The sequence below is a fragment of the Microcebus murinus genome, chromosome 21, assembly GCF_040939455.1.
Source record: "Microcebus murinus isolate Inina chromosome 21, M.murinus_Inina_mat1.0, whole genome shotgun sequence".
NCBI lineage: Eukaryota > Metazoa > Chordata > Mammalia > Primates > Cheirogaleidae > Microcebus > Microcebus murinus.
In genome coordinates, this window is record NC_134124.1 from 4,364,601 (window position 1) to 4,380,498 (window position 15,898).

The 15,898-nt window shown below is 49.7% G+C and overlaps 1 protein-coding gene across 4 annotated transcripts in view; it reads right to left on the reverse strand.

Moving 5' to 3' along the window:
• MACROH2A1 (macroH2A.1 histone) overlaps nt 1-15,898 on the reverse strand; it is a 61,361-nt gene that overhangs the window by 6,505 nt on the left and 38,958 nt on the right. For 2 of the 4 annotated variants that reach the window (XM_012762212.3, XM_012762211.3), the window contains exons 6-8: nt 8,131-8,221; nt 3,527-3,616; nt 1,285-1,459 (exon numbers count right to left, since the gene is read on the reverse strand). In XM_012762212.3, the coding sequence (XP_012617666.1) occupies nt 1,285-1,459; nt 3,527-3,616; nt 8,131-8,221 (356 nt within the window). Of the gene's footprint in view, nt 1-1,284; nt 1,460-3,526; nt 3,617-8,130; nt 8,222-9,924; nt 10,025-15,898 lie in introns of all 4 variants that reach the window. The other 2 variants (XM_012762210.3, XM_012762208.3) reach the window with 1 other exon arrangement.

Consider the following 15,898-nt stretch of genomic DNA (forward strand, 5'->3'; position numbering starts at 1 on the left):
AGGCTCCACAGGACAAGGTTCAGGTGTAATCAGAGATCTCTTCCCGTATTTGGGTCCTGCCAGTCACATGTGACCTCCCCAGCCACAGCAAGCCTTGGAGTATGGTGGCAGGGTCTGTGGGCGAGGCCTTCTGCCAGGAACAGTGTCAAATGAGGAGGGAGGAAGCCCACGTGCTAGCTCGGTCCTGGCAGTGTTCAGGAGGCAGAACTACGGGGCCTGGAGAAAGCAGCTTTCTATAAACATACGGCACAAGGCTGAGGGCTGCTGCTGCCACACAGCCCTCCCTTTCTCCTGATGGGCAGAGACCCCGAAAGACTCATGAGCTCAGACAGGAAGCCCCGGGAGCAGCAGGTACTCTGTCCCAACCAAGCCCGCCTTGGGCCCAAGATGCTACCAGCTGCAGCCTCTAACGGCCAGTTTCCCTTTCCTTCAGGGCCCAGTCCAGACCCTGAACCTTCCAACGGCCTTCGACTCAGCCCCTGGTGATGCGACGGACACGGTCTCAGCGGTGGCGCTGCTCTGCATGGCGGCACAGAGGTCTCAGAGCGACCCAGAGACGCCGCATGGTTTAATTCACGCCCCACTACTCGGGTCCTGGCTCGGCCAGTAACCAACTAACTCCAGACCTGGTCCCCCAGCCAGAGTGCAACGCTGCTCCAACAGGCAGCTGCGTGCTGGCATCTGGGGCACAAAACGAGGGGGGTTGCGGCCAAGTCCTACCTGCATCGTCAGCTGTCAAAGGACTACACTCCTCCAGTGGTAGCCATCAGTCTTAGGGGCAGCTGTGCTGCTCCTACAGCCCTGGGTGAGTCTACCTGGGGGTATTTCAGGGACAGGAGGTGGGTAGGGCCCAGCCCTGCCCTGTTCAGTTCCGCCAGGCCCATCACCACATAGGGAGGCCCTGGATAGAAAGGTGAGGGGTAGAGTGCTCTGATCAAAAAATTTTGTGGTTTGGGGACAGAACCAGAACAGAGTTGCAGGCTTATTCTGGGATGGCCGTGCTATCAGTGTATCTGCATCCACACCTCGCCATCCAAGGCTCAGTGCCCCTCAAAAAGCACTGAGGCCCCAGGCCATCACACTGTGATGACATCAGAGGTTTTCTATTGCCCTTGGGCCTCCCTCTCTCATCGCTTTCAGCATTGTTGAATGTGCATGTCCTTCCTTATTCCAAGCTTCTGGTCGTCTTGGCAAAGGCAGACACAGGGCCTTGCAGAGCTCGGGCTCCGCAGCTGGGGGCCAGCATGCCGAGAAACAGCCACGCCCGACAGCACCTGCCCTTACCTGCCACTGCCGATGGATGGAAAGGCGATGGATTTCAGCTTCTTGTCGTCGGCCAGAGCCAAGCAGTTTTTCACCGTCTTTTCCAGAAGTTCCTCACACTTGTCTGCGCCCCAGACTGGGCTGTTACAGTGGATCACAAACTTGGCGGGGAGGCCATGGCCTGCACTGACGGCAGCTGAAGGGGACAAGACAAACTGTGAGCTCTATTCCTCAGCAAGGCACAAGATGCCAGACACAGACCCTCCTTCCTTCTATGGTACCTTTTACTGTGCTAGTGGCCTGTGTCCAGGGAGGAGACCAGCTTCCTGCTGTGCTCGAAGTCCAATGCCAACTTGAGCTGGAAACTGTGCATCATCTAGAGGGGCAGCCAAGCCCCACCCTGGGGAAGTTGGCATTAGGATGCGTCACCCCCAGGAACTTCACCCAGGACCGCAGTGAGCCCTCAGTGTCTCCAGGAAGCAGCACCCTTGACTGAATGTGTTGGAATGCTCGCAGCCTCACACTAACTGCCTTTATGGGTCTCCGACCCCCTTTCTTCAAGTGGATCTGTGTGCAAATAACCATGGTGTGTCTCTAAAGCTCCCAGACCCAATTCAGGACAAAGCTATTAGCTGCTCCTTTCTTAGGAAAGACCAGCATCTGCTGCAGTCATCTCCCTGCTGGGGTGGCCTCACCGTGTGACTAACTTTATTTTTATCAAACTATTTTCCTTTCCTAGAAGAGGAGCCGTTTTCCAGCTACATACACACATCCCCGGAGGACCTGCCTTTCCGTTGTCAGACCTGATGCGAGCCTCAGGTCTGCCACGCACCTGCTAGATGTTTACTGGAGAAGCTTCCAGAATCCCTCACTAGGTTGCTCTGCAGGGAAGAAGGTTCTGGACCCTGGGTGTGGCAGAGTCTCCACAGCACTGCCACAGTAGGACACCCCAGCCTTTTTCGAGCAGCACCATCCAAGGGGTATGGGTTGTTAAGGTCATGTCAGTAGGAGATGCTGGAGGAGCAGTGATTTGTGGGTAGTGTCTCATGATACAGTAGGGACAGCTCTGAACTGGGTTTGCATGCTCGTGTGAGATGTGCCTCCCTAAACCTTGTTCTGACATGGGAAAGAAAAAGCCAAAGAAACCTGAGATCGGGGAGTTAAATCCAGTGTTTTGTCCACAATAGAAGTCTCACTCCTAAACTATGCATGGAAAAAGACTGGAAAGAACCATGTTAACAGTGATTATCTTTGGGCAGTGGAGCCAGGGTTGTGTTTTACTCTCATTTTTCTACTTTTTAAAATATTTTAGAACATTTTCTAAAATAGCTCTTAAAATCAAGAATAAAACATATTAAAACAAGCACAAATATCTTGAACCATGTTCAATCTAAGGGGCTTGCATCGACCTGGGTGCTCAGGGGCACCAGGGGGCTGAGGCTGGAACGCTGGGGGGAGGCCAGCTGCCTCTGGCTGGGTAGTTAACATTGTGTCCTCCCTTGTACAATGTAGGACTTTGGTGGAACTGCCTGGAAGAACTTAATTAGTGTCCCCAATGTTGCAGGCAACACAGTAGTGCCAGAGCAGAGGTTAAAGGTACAGGTCAGTAAAGGGACTTGCTACTGGCCCTGAGACCAGCCTGGCACGGAGGGTCTGGGGGACCCTCAGAGAGGGCTCATGTGGAAATTACCGATGTCCAAGTGTAGTTAAGATTTAGTTTTAAAATGGAAACAGGATTTGAAAGACAGAATGGGCATCAGGGATCAAGAAGAGAAAACTGGAGCCCAAAGTGAGCAAAGGGGCGGCCTGTCCTCCCTCAGCTGCTGGGGAGCTGGGCCTCCATCCTGCACCCTGCTGACCACTTACAGTCCCCAAACTCAGGCCTCCAGGTCGTCCTCTTCCCCTCATACCAGGAAATGAGAAATGCATATTTATGTTTCCCATTAGAAACACAGACGGCTCAGTTTTACTATCTATAATTCTCAGCTCTCAGATTTGCCCAACTCAGCTTCTATAATTCCTTCAAATTTGAGGTCTAGACATCAAACATATAGGAACTATTTAAGGTAATAAAAAAAATTGCAGAGGTGATTTTCATGACTCTTAAGGCCCCTGGCAACCTGCAGGTGATAAAATTCTGAGTTGTGAAGCTGCGGCTTTCCCATGGTGGCGCACTTCCGAATCCTAAGCTCAAGAACCTGCTTTCCTGATTCTGCACTCACCACACCACACCCAGACCAGCACAGCCACTTCCCCACCTCACCTCCAGCCACTTCCAAGGGCCCATTCTTTTTCCGGAGTTCCAGAACAGCTTCCACAAACTCCTTGCCACCTTTCTTCTCCAGCGTGTTTCCTAGGCAGGACAGGGAGGGGTCAGAGGGCCATCCCATGTCTCTGGTGCGCGCACACACACACTTACATGTCAGGTGATTACATACTTCAAATGATCTGACCAGCTAAACTTCCCGAAGGCTGCAAAACAGGAACTGAGCCCTGGCTGAGTCAGTGAAGTGAGACTGAGAGGGGGTCCATCACCGGCCGGGTTCCACCCAGCACTGCCGCGTCACCTAAGCTGTCCTTGCCGCCCCCTCGCTTGGCTCTGGCTCAGGGTGATCCTGGATATGCCAGAGAAGGAAAGAAGACAGGAGGTGCCTATTCTTTGTGCACACAGCTGTTCTGCATGCCTTTCATTGGCATGAGAAACCAGCTGGTACTGGCTTCCAGGGATAATTGCCTGCCCCGGGTTTTCTTCTGTTTCTGTGGAGAAGCCCCAAATAAGGAGGTTTAGAAGCAGCATGCCCTGCTCCATCCTACAGCCAGCTCTGCCCTTGGCAGCAGGCCCGGGAGAGAGTGCTCATGTCTGGCTACCTCCGGACCAGCATTATTGCCATGCTTAGCTCCCGTTTTGCAGCCTTGGCATCATATGCAAATACAAAAAAAAAAAAAAATGGCCTCAGACAGAATTTTCTTAAGTACACTAATGATTCAGAATCATTTTAGGTTAAGGAGGGCAACATCAGAAGCAGAGCTTAAAGATTAACTTGCATTCTATAAAAACTTGGAAAGAAGGATGTCTAACTGCTCAGGGCCAGATCTTTTAAAAAATCCAATTAAGGGCGGGAGCACTGTTCTCCCAAATCAGGGTACTTGCTAAGTGACCAATTCCTGCAGTGAAAGCCATGCTTCCAAACAAGACCCCCAGCACCTGTTAGGACTTTGAGTCAAATCTCACATGGGACTGCAAGCAGCTGTCAAAGTTAGTGACAGTGTCATCCTTTAAAGTTTGGCCAGAATGGTGTCTGATTCTTCCTTAAGCTCTGATTCCTCCGTTTTGCACATTTTAAAGTACTTCTCACAAGAGGATAAAATACTCCCCTTAAGATTCATCATTTGTCTTGGAAAATTCCAGGTGCACCTGGCACAGTCCTGGCACTGGGTGGTCAAGGTATATGGAATACACCAGCCCAGATTCTCCTTGGATTTGCCCTGTAACGACCAGGATGAATTGAAACCTGCCTCATTCGCACGTCTGTTCTGCAGGGGTGAGCTGACCCCAGGAAACGTTTGGAAGACAAGTAAACAGCCCTGGCGCTGTCCCAGATAATGGCAGGGACTGGGCGTGTAACCACCCACTTCAAGGAGTCTCGAGTGCATGAATGTGACAAGCAGCCCATCACCCAGGGGAGCTCTCAGCTGTCTAAGAGAGCTGGGCTTTCAAAGAGACATAAACTTAAAATCCTGGAGGTGGGACCCTGTGTCGCTCCTCATGAGCTCGGACTGGCCTCTGCCTTTGTCCTGAAAAGCAGCACAAACTACAAAGGGCAGAGGATTCAGAATGTCACGTGCAGAGACATCCACCTGTTGCCACCGCATGTTTCTGATAGTGAGCAGAGGTGGCAGTTGAATGGGCCGTGTACTCGAGGGAGCAGGTGCGGGGCCTCGGAGCCCAACTCCTCCACCAAAAAGTGGACATAACCCAGGTGAGCAAGACCCCAGTAGAGGTTCACCTGAACTATCCATGCAGCTAAGAAAAGAGAATGTGGAGTGTGAATCAGCTGGATTCTACACACCTAGTCTTCCCTCTAAACCCATTCTCAAGCTTCAGGGAGAGAAACTAGTATGCCAGAGGCTGGACTAGTTATCAAGGTTTTCATTCTCTGTCAAATTAACTCTTTGGTGAGAACTGGGAAATTTGGAAAATAAAAGCAGTACTGTAATAATTAAGACTGCCAACTCCTTCCTAAAACATAAAATATTTAAGAAAATGGGCTGATTTATAATTGAAGGTGTTTTATCTTAGGAAGAGTGTTTACTTTAAAAATTTTTACTTATCATTAAATATTGCTTTAATTAAAAGTGAAATTTGCAAGTTAAAATATACTTAATGCATTTCCCAAACTTAAAAACTGAACCCTAGATTGCAGGCAATCAACCCAGTCAGGACTTGACTCCTACACACACATACGTATGCACATGTTCATGTAGACACACGTGTACTTTTTAACAAGAAACAGGCCCATTTTCAACCATATTGTCAACACTCTTAATGTAAGACTCTTGCTTTTGAGGCTTAACTTCAGGGTTAATCATAAAGCAATTGGCTTATTTGCCCCCCAGCATAAACATGTGTTACTCCCATGAGAACAAGAACATTATTTCATGCTTAGAAAGCAGGCATAAGTATCAGTGTTCAAAACAGCCTAAGCGAAAATTTAGGCTTGGACAAATGTCAGGCTAAGCCTGTGGTCTATTTCACTGTTAGAAAGAACTTTTGATGGGTAAAAGTTAATCACTGGGGCTAAGCATTCCTGCACTCGGATTCCTTCTTCCAGCAGTCTCGGGACTCAGGAATTCACACCAAATATGAGAAATGGAGTGATTACTAGCTTCCTCTTTCCCCCTCTCGCACATCAAAGTGGGAGCTGGAATCAATTCAGGCCATGCAGGAATCTGGTTTGTCACTGTTTGGGATTGTAAAAGATATCTGGGGTCAGTACTGGTTTGGACTGGTCTGCTGGGCAGAAAGGCACGCAAGGCTTCGGGAGACTGAGTTCTGGCCTGGCACAGTCCCTGCTCCGTGGGCCACTCGTGATGTCTGGACCTGCTGAGGTCTCTTTCCAGCTGTGACAGTGTCAGGGAGTGATGTGTGGCATGGCCTTGGGCAAGCTCTTGGGCCCAGGTGTTTGTATGCACAGAGGTGAATCATCCCTGCCCTACGGGTCGGGGGGCAAGCACATCAGAGGAAGAGCGTCAGCACCGCCACTGTCATTACGCTAATGACACCGTGTCATTCACAGCGCAGGCAGGAGAGGGTGCTTCTGGGTGGCACAGCTGGCTCTGCCGGTGACTCCCTGGTTGCAGCCCCATCTCCCACCCTACAGTCTGCCTCCTGGCGTAGCTGATCCTGCTAAGCAGGTAGCGCCCACCGGCTGTAGCAGGTGAGCCAACTTGCTCCTCTCCCTAGACCTGGGAGAGACACTTTTGCCCATAAGTTACATAATTTTCATTCCACCCAATGTCCTGGAAGTCAGGATGAACCCAGGCCTTAGTCACGCCCAGCTAAAAGGAAGACAAGCCCTTAGCTGTTCATTTACTTTTCTCTAAATTAGAAGTTCCCTCCCATCCAGTTTTCATTTAGTTAAAAAAGGAAGCATCTTTCTCTTAAGCTGCCTGACTTAGGAGCTCTTAAACTCCTCCAAATTCTTGTGAAAGGCGCGTTTAATTGCCTACAGCCTGATTTCATTTTGGCCTGGCAGGCTTGGCGGACCCTGACTTTCTATCCAGTTTGTCTTTCCATCCATGTCCGAAATCCAAAATTCCCAGGAGGGCAATTAGTACAAATCACGGTGGCTGGGGAAGACTGAACGGCAGTCTTTGCTAGTGATGCTGAACAGCCACAGCCTGGGAGCGGCTGCGCACCCAGTGTCTGGGACCCCCATGAAAATCCTGATCCCCTCATCCTGCAAGATGAATTCACTGCACGCTTACTAGGAATGTAGCCATCACATCTACTATAAATATCACATATGCGCATGAGAATGAGACCACACGGGAGGCACCAAACATGAGCCAGGCTTCACAAAACAAGGTGCTTCGCTCACATCTTATGTAATTCTCATTATTATTATTTTATAGATAGGGAAACTGAAGCACTGAGGAGTTAAGTGACTTGCCCAGGACCCATAACCAGTAAATGGTGAGGCTACAATTCAAGTTCTTCCTACTTAGCTCCAAAGCTGTGCTTCCTTCTATCACATGCAGGTTCCTCGCTTTCTGCATCTAAGAGTGTTTCTCAAGAGTGGCCCAAGGACACGACATCAGAACGAGGTGACTTTCATGCACCTAGAGTCTCAGGACCCTGGTGTAGGAGAGCATGTATAGAGGGTCCTCCACGTGCACCCCTTGAGGCTTTAAAGCCATTTTCAGGAGCAAGTGTGCTTCTGACATGAGACCGGTGAGCGCGTGTTCGGGGGAGACCTGTGCACAAGCACTTGTGTCTGTTCTTCAGAGGGCACAAAAGCGCTTGGATGCCACTTGGCCCATCTGACTGCATCATCCCTGCAGTTACAACCGTCTGCGAGCCCAGTCTCCACCAAAGCCGTGCCTCACGCAGCAAGGGAAGACATGCTGCTGCAGAACCAGCTTCCAAACCAGAAGTGCCCGCCTGTGAGCTGCATGACACATGCTACCTGACAGCTGGCTTTAGTTCGTGGGTTCACAACCCAGGGACAGGAGACATTGGGAAGGTCGGGACAGCTGGAAGTGTGAACTGAATGCAGCCCTGCGTAGCTGTCAAAGGATCAAGCTGTCTGCGGCGGCCGACTGACCATGCACACACACACTCGGCAGCACCCGGCTAGGCATTACCTACTTCACCACCGATGTAGAAGTCAGTGTTTGTCGGGTGAACGACAGCATCACTGTCGATCGAGGCAATGTCAGCCTGTACAACTTGCAACTATAACAGGTAAACAAATGTAGATCAACTGTGTTGGACCGAGACCCACGCACAGGCACATTTACTAACGCCCCAGTGGCGGGGCTGGCCTACCTGGTCGATTCCAACATATGAGCCAAAGGGGGCAACCAGTCCACGCAGTGTGCCCACATGTGGATGGGGGTGAGGACGGGAGGAGGAGGAGGAGGAATATCAAATGTGACATGTTTAAATTAAACATTTGAATGACAAGTCCAAAAAAAGAGAAACACACACATGAGATCATTTCCAAAGGTTAAAAGAAATAACAAAATGAATGCCCCGCTTTACTTCGCAAAAGCCTCTAAAACTGGCATCCCACTGAGAAGGCTACTAAAACATGGCATCTGTTAAAAAAAAAAAAACAACAAAAAAGTGGACCATCAGGCCAACCAAAACAACAAGTTTCTCCATTTTGTCTGCAGCAGTCAACTTGCAGGCTTTGATTTTTACTCTTTTGACATTCACCATTTGGTCTACCTTCACGGGGAATCTCTTGAAAACAAGGCAGATATATATAGAGGGTTGCCTTTATCATTCCCCTTAATGTCTGGAAATATTTTTCCTGGCCTATTTCTCTAGCCAATCGTATTTTTATGTATTTTAATAAAAATGTACTTTGGGTAGCATCCTTGCTTTTTCTAGCTTGTGGCCTTTCTCTTTTCTAAAGAGTATCTGTACAAGGCAGTTGACACGCTCGAGCAGGGCATTCTTGAGCCTCACTTCTGCTGTTGTCAGCCCACGGTTGTACCAGTGTGTGGGGGTCAGGCCTGGGCTCTGGAATGAGTGTCTCTCGCAGTAAAGGAATCTGCCCTCTTACAAAATCAGCCAAAGCTGGGAGCTAAAGGCACACAACGGATGCTATGGTCATGGTTAGGGATAAGGCTGCCTCTGTGGGCATTTGTGTAGCCTATTTCCCCTGGCAAGGCTCTACACCTAAGAGGACAGGGCCCTTTATCGTGCCCCTGAGCTGACAGTTCCTCATACGCAAAGATAAAGCCGCAGCGGTAGGACACTGAGGGGTACCGCTCAGCTTGCCCTGAACTGAGCAGACAGACACTACACCTCTGGGGCAATTTTCCTCCATAAGAACTTGAGCAGAAAGAGATGTTTTATGTTTAATATCATCCTTCTGTTTAATATCATCCTCTAGCCAAATAATTCATGAAGGTGGCATATACTGTTCTCAGTTCTAGAAAAAGCTGAAGCAGGGACAGGTGGTAAATTTGGGAGACACCAATTTGCGTGTGCATTAAAGACACGTTTATGGCACACTGACATGGCTGGTCTTCCTTTTCACGCTTCAAGCATCATTTCTGATTAAGGCTTAAATGGAGAAACTATCATTTTGTAGTTACCTGAGATTCTTTTCAAACCAAACACGTGTTTAAAAATCCCCCCCAAATAACCAGCAGTCAGTTTGATCGTTATGGAAGAGAATTTAGATGCAATGTATTTGCAATTGAGGGAAAGTAGCCAATCACACTTAATGCAGCCGAATGAGGCCACTGCCATTTGGAATGGCTTAGAGAGAGCAGATAAGCAGTGTCTACACTCGAATGTCAATCTTGGATTTGGGAATCTGGCTTGACCACTCTGAAGTCTGGGAAGAGGAAAACCCTAAATTCTGGGTTCCATAACTTTTCATCTGACAGCTGGTGGCACCGAACCCCATCCCCAATTACCTAGGTCATCTTTAAGGTCAATGTCAGCATTGGTAGGATTGATTATGGCCTCCACCTCAAAGCCGGCTAAATTACTGATTTCACTGTGAATAAGGTTCAGCTGAAAAGAAAAGCACGGGGTGGGAAATAACAGGAGAGCCGGGAAGTCTCAGAGAAGGGAGCCTTGGGATGCAGGCGAAGGGCAGTGGACACTCCAAGTGCACTGGACCCAAAGGGAGACAGGGAGTCACTAGCTATAACGAACCCACTTCAAACTAAGTCTCAGTGCTGCCTGGGACGCAGAAGGAAGCAAACTAGGCTCAGTGCTCAGAACCCTGGGTGATGCTTGTGGCCAAAGGGAAGCATAGCCACATGGGACTGGGGAGACTAGCTCTCCCTTAAAGGAGACTGCGGCTTGGGGGCCAGAGTAAAGCAGCCGTCAGGAACCAGAGGACTCACTGCTAGGGGTGGGGAGGTTGCATGTGTGACTAAGGTAGTGCAAAAGTCCTACCTGCCTTAGGTAAACCCCTAGGTAGCTCTGCCGTTGTCCTCCAAGTGGCTATAGAAATTTAAGGCTGTTCGCATCACTGTGACTGCTGGCTGGCTCCCCTGCCCTGCTCAGGGTTTGCTAGGAGCAGGGACAGTCTGCTGCTTAGCAACATCTAACTCACATGCCCATAATCATGTAATGCTGAAGTTCTGGTGAAACTCAGGGGAAAAACCAGTTCTCCAGCAAGACAGTGCATCTTCTTTTAAACAGTTTTCACATTGTTGGTCAGATTGCTCTGAGACCCAACAGGTGACTTATAGCTAGTATCTTCCCAAGTGAGTTTTTTGTCTGCCCAACCAACTTCCTCTTTCTGAAGAGCCACTGGATGTCCTTGCTCCCTACTGTTATTGTGTTGCCATGGCAACCCTGGGCCTCTGAGTACAAGAGGAATCCTGAATTCCAGATTCTGCTGTCAGAAGGGCAAGGGGAATTAATGGGCCCTCAGGATTGCTGTCCTGGATCCTACCCTTCCCCTTCCTTTCCTGTAGGTGCAAGTACCTGCAGTAAGGCTTGCTCTCACATGCGTGCACACGCTTGCTCTCTCAAGGCAGCTGCTAGTCTTTCAGTGACATGAATTCATAGCAGCTGCAGCAAAGTGCAATGCCTGAGCAGCCCCCAGTGGAGCTGGTGCCCAAGGCCAACGACAGCCCGGGCCAGGAGAACGGCTGTGGCCTGCGGGGCCCAGCAAGGCCACAGCCTGAGCTCGTTCAGGATAGGGCCGTGCGCAGACGCTTGGCAGAGGAGCTCCTGGCAACTGAGCTCCAAGTTTCTGAATTTCTGGGGCCAGACATTTGTTGGAAACAAAACCAAACAAAAAAACCCTCACACTCCAGAAGCATCAAAAAGATAAACCCACGTCTCTGATTCTCAGAAGCAGTCAGGTTCTCAACAAAGGGACCTGCTTAGTCTAACAGTCATTCTTTGGTAGAAAACAGTTGTGGAAATAAATTTGGTCATCTGGCCAAGGAAGGGTCTGGCCAGGCTCTGCCTCCAGGGCAGTAGGCTCATTTTCTAAAGACCCAAAGAGAAAAGAGGAACGAGTTAGATCTACTTGGACTTTATGGGTCACTGTTCATAGGACTACAGAGTGATCTAGGGGCAACTCCACCCTCAACGCTGCAGGATGCCCACAGGGACGAGTTCGCACAGCAAGGCGCTCTGCAGCGCAGGGGCCTGGCGCCAGGGCAGAGGCGAAAAGAGCTGGGCCAGGCCAGGGCCCTACTGCTGCTTCGGGGAAGTGGGGTGTGGCTGGACACAGGCGGGGGGCCTTAAGGCCAGGCAGAGGAACTCTCAGGATTTGGGACAAGGTGAAAGACTTTATCATTCAGTGTGCAGTGGCTCCAAGCAATTGCTGTTCCTAAAAACCCACATTAAGCCAATATTCCCCCCACCAAAAATCAAAACACTCCACACTGTGAAGAGGCAGGAGGTTGGTGAGGGAGGAAGGCAAAGGAGAAAGAAGCACCTCACTATGTATAGCACAGATGAGTATACTTTTAAGGCATCTAAGATTCCTTTCTTATTTAAAAACAATACACATTCAATCCTTAAAATTCACACTTCTTTCAATTGTATAGATGCTTCTGGGTTTATAGTCAGAAATGCCTCACTAGAAAAGTGGCTATTTTCATGGGCTCCATCCCTTTCAACTAGCCAGGGAAAGCCCCAGTGGCCTGTCTCCGACTGTTCTGGGAAGAACCACCTCTGTCTCGGGGAGTGGAATTCTCTGGGACAACTGGCTTTGCTGGAGCGAGGGAGCAGATGCAAACAGAGCTGAAGTTCCTTGGAGAAGTCTCAGTTCCCTCTGGACTCACTGGCTTCCCTTCTGACAAGGGGCAGCTCGCTACCCCTCGGAAGCATAGGCTAGGGTACGTCAGAGAGCCACTGCCACTCAGCACAGAGTTTCCAGCCAGCCAAGTGCTGTCTACTCTCATCCCACGTCTTTGCATGAGGCTACAGTTGTGATTTTCCAACTGTGCTCTGCTGTGTGCCAGGGCTCAGCAGAAGTCCTCAGAGTATGGGGCTGAGCCAAAAAGTAGCTTTGCTGCTATAAGTACAAATACGTATTTAAAAAAAAAAATCTTCTGGGGATGCATTTGGGGGTTGGGGAATGGGGAGGAGAGAAGACAGATTACTTCAGGCACTTTGGAAAGACAAATGGTAATCCACTGGGTTTGGGGCAGGCTGAGCCAGTTGGCGGAAGCCAACAGTGAGACGATCACCAACCAAGACAATAGCTCCCTGGACAGAAGCGAGCCTGTGAGCATAGGGTGCAAATGGACACGTATGTACACGTCTGGAAAGGATCCCACTGTCTGTCTAGTCAGTCCCGTGAATAGGCATGGGAGAGCAGGACACACGCTCAGGCCTAGGAGGTCCCAGGGACCATCTGAAGCATGTGGAAAGGAGCAGTCCCTGCAGGCTGGGAAATCGGACTTCTGGGAAACTGAAAATTCCCAAGATTAGTCTGACTTGCCAGGAGGGATGAGGCTCACTAATGGTTTCGGAATCTGAATAAGGTGACTATTTCTTTGTCCCATGACTGGGAAAGATGAAAAGCTATGTTTTATAGCACAGCACAAGGAATTTAAAGCAGCTGTGAAGATTGTCAGCCACTGGAGAAAGTGACAGGTACTGCCATTATGAGCAGGCGGAGGTCCCTCTTGCATGTGGAGTTGGGAGAAAAGGACTTGGCCGAGTGACCTTCCAGATTCCCTCCACCACTGGGATCTGGGGGTCTGACTCCTATCTCCAGTAGCCAGGTCCTCCCCGCAGTGGTTACATGCACACCAACTCCTGCTCGCCACTCACGGTGAGAGCTCATTAGAGGGTAGCCCCTTGGAGGCGGAGAGGCTGCTGCCTCCCAAGTGCCACCAATGCCTCCAGCAGCGCCAGTTCTGTGGGCACAGAGCGTTGGAATCGGATGACAAACATCCTCAGACATAACTCAGAGGACACCAACTTCCCCGTTCTCTAAGGGCAAGGCTAATGGAACTGCCACAGCTCAGGGACTGGGCCCGGCCTGGAAGTGAGATGGCTCAGAGCCGACCTGAGCTCGCCTGTATGAGAGGCTGGCACCACACTTCAGGCCAGGCCGAGGCCGTCTGCCGATGACAGGGAAGCGCCGGCAGCGCGGAGCTCCTCAGTGGACGTGCAGGCTGCCTGACCTACTTGGCTACAGGAAACAGGACAGTCTTTTTTTTTTTTTTTTGGTGACATGATTAGAAATTCACTTTTAGGAAACGAAAGTGATGGTTAAAGTAGTATCTGAGTCTAGCCTATAACTGTCTAATTCTGGAGTCTCTCATTCCATTCTAGTGAACAAGGAAGCAAGCCTGGCCGGTCTCATTTCCTTGTATTGGCCACATAAAAAGCAATTCTTCTCCTGCCCCCAAAGTCCACCTCAACTAAGAGGGACGGGCAGGGCGTTGTCTTCCATCAGACCCTTTCCAGACTCCTCATGAGAAGTGTGTCTCCCCTGCGCCTGCCCTTGCCCTCGCGTCTGTGCTGCCCTCCCTGCACGACCTCTGCAGGGGCCGCGGGCCTGGCGGCGGCATCTGGTGGGTATCTGGCTAGAAAGTCCTCCTCAAAGGTAAGGACACCTGTGGGCAGTTTCCTACACGCTCTCGCCAGCCGTGAGCCACCGTGCTGGAAAGGGGCAAATACTCTTTCTCTCCTACTGCTGCTTCAAGGGTTCCCTTCTCCTTATAGCTTTCCAGCCCCTAGGAGAAGGATGCGTGGATCAGAGAAAGAAAACCCATGGTAACCCATGCCTGCATGCTGGGGTTGAATCCTGATCATTTGGGAGATAGAGACTCACTCACAGCCTCCCAAGACTGCCTTCCCAAATGCTTCACGTAACACTGACTCTACCAAGGAAACTTAAATCCTCTGCTACCAGGGACATGGACTTACAGATTTTCATATACATTAGAAATTTGTTTTGAAAATAAAACCATCAGGTTTTAAAACCTCTGGAAAGCGGCTGCAAATCTCCGTTGAAGCACAAAGCAAAAACATTTTCTTGATTCAGATTTACAGCACTGTTTTCTTTTCTAAAACAATTCAAAAATGTGTGTGAACATTAGGCACAATTGCAGCATAAGGAGAGCGATTACTCCTGAGACTGCAGGATGAGAACTACATCATTAACAGCCACAATTAGATCCCAGGGTCCTAAGCCCTGGGCCATTTCCGCCTGTGTGTAGCTTAGCAACCAGGCCTCACTGGGCTGCCGCAAGCGCAGTATCACCTTTCTCCACCCAGTGTGCCTGCAATGTTCAAGCACTGCTTCCACTGCCACAGATGGAAAAACAGGAGTCACAGCACACAGGGTACCATCGAGCCATCATTCTAAAGCACCACTTTTGAAACAATTCCTAAAACCCAAGTCAAAATTAATATCTAAAACATTTTAAATGTGCTTTGTATAAAAATATGTATGAGTCAGTTTTATGACTCTGGCCTTCTGTACCATATGTCATGATAGTCACCTGATAGTCACAGCCAACAAAGGGCCAGAAAGTCGTGCTTCAAAATAATGCTCTAGAATATGAATCTCATGCTCTGGGAGTGTGGGGTTTCCGAAAGAGCAGCCAGTATCCACTTCTGACACTGGTGCCTGATACTTTATTCTTTGAAGTTGTATTTGGGAGGATGCAGGTTACTCTCCTAAAATCCATCTGCAGTGCTAGGTTTGGGGTTACTACCTCTTTGTGGATATGTGAATCTTGTGTCATAAAGTTGCAAGCATGTTTAACAGGAAGGGCAGTTTTCCAGTAACTTGCTGTTTTCTCTTTGCCACTAAGAGACAGAAGCGTGTCACACAGTAAAGAAGGCTGGTGGTCTCTCAGGGTCTGCGCCCTGCCTCGCCTCTTCGGCTGGCTATTTTACACTGCGTTCCGGCTCAACCCTCTCCGAGTCTCCCTCCAAAAGTCACGGTAACGGGCACGTTAGTTTCATCACCAAGCTCACTGCCCTCATTCTCCTCTATTTCTTAAAGAACAGTAGATGGTACATCTGTAAATTATGGAGTATTAATACTTCTCTATGGCTTTTTGGACCCTCTACCCCAAGCCCTGAGTGGGAGTCAGTATAAGCTAGATTTGTACTCTATTTTTATTCTTGCCACACCTGGACCAGGTGTAGCCAACATGGAGAGTTACTGAGAACTGACATATGCCCAGCTCTTCAGAAGAGCCAGCAAGGTGTCTGCAGCCTTTGCCCGCCTGCCCTCGAGGGCTCAACATGCAACAGAGCCCAGGGGCGCCCGATCCTGTTTCCTTCTGCCCTGTTTGTATATGGACATTTATATAGCCACATTTGCTGCTACTCTGGAAATATTTTAGTTCATCCAGCAATGGGGGGGGGGGAGGGGAGGATGAGGAGTTCTGATTTGAGGCTGGCTTTGGCATGGCCAGAGGAGGTAGCAGGGATAGGAAAGGT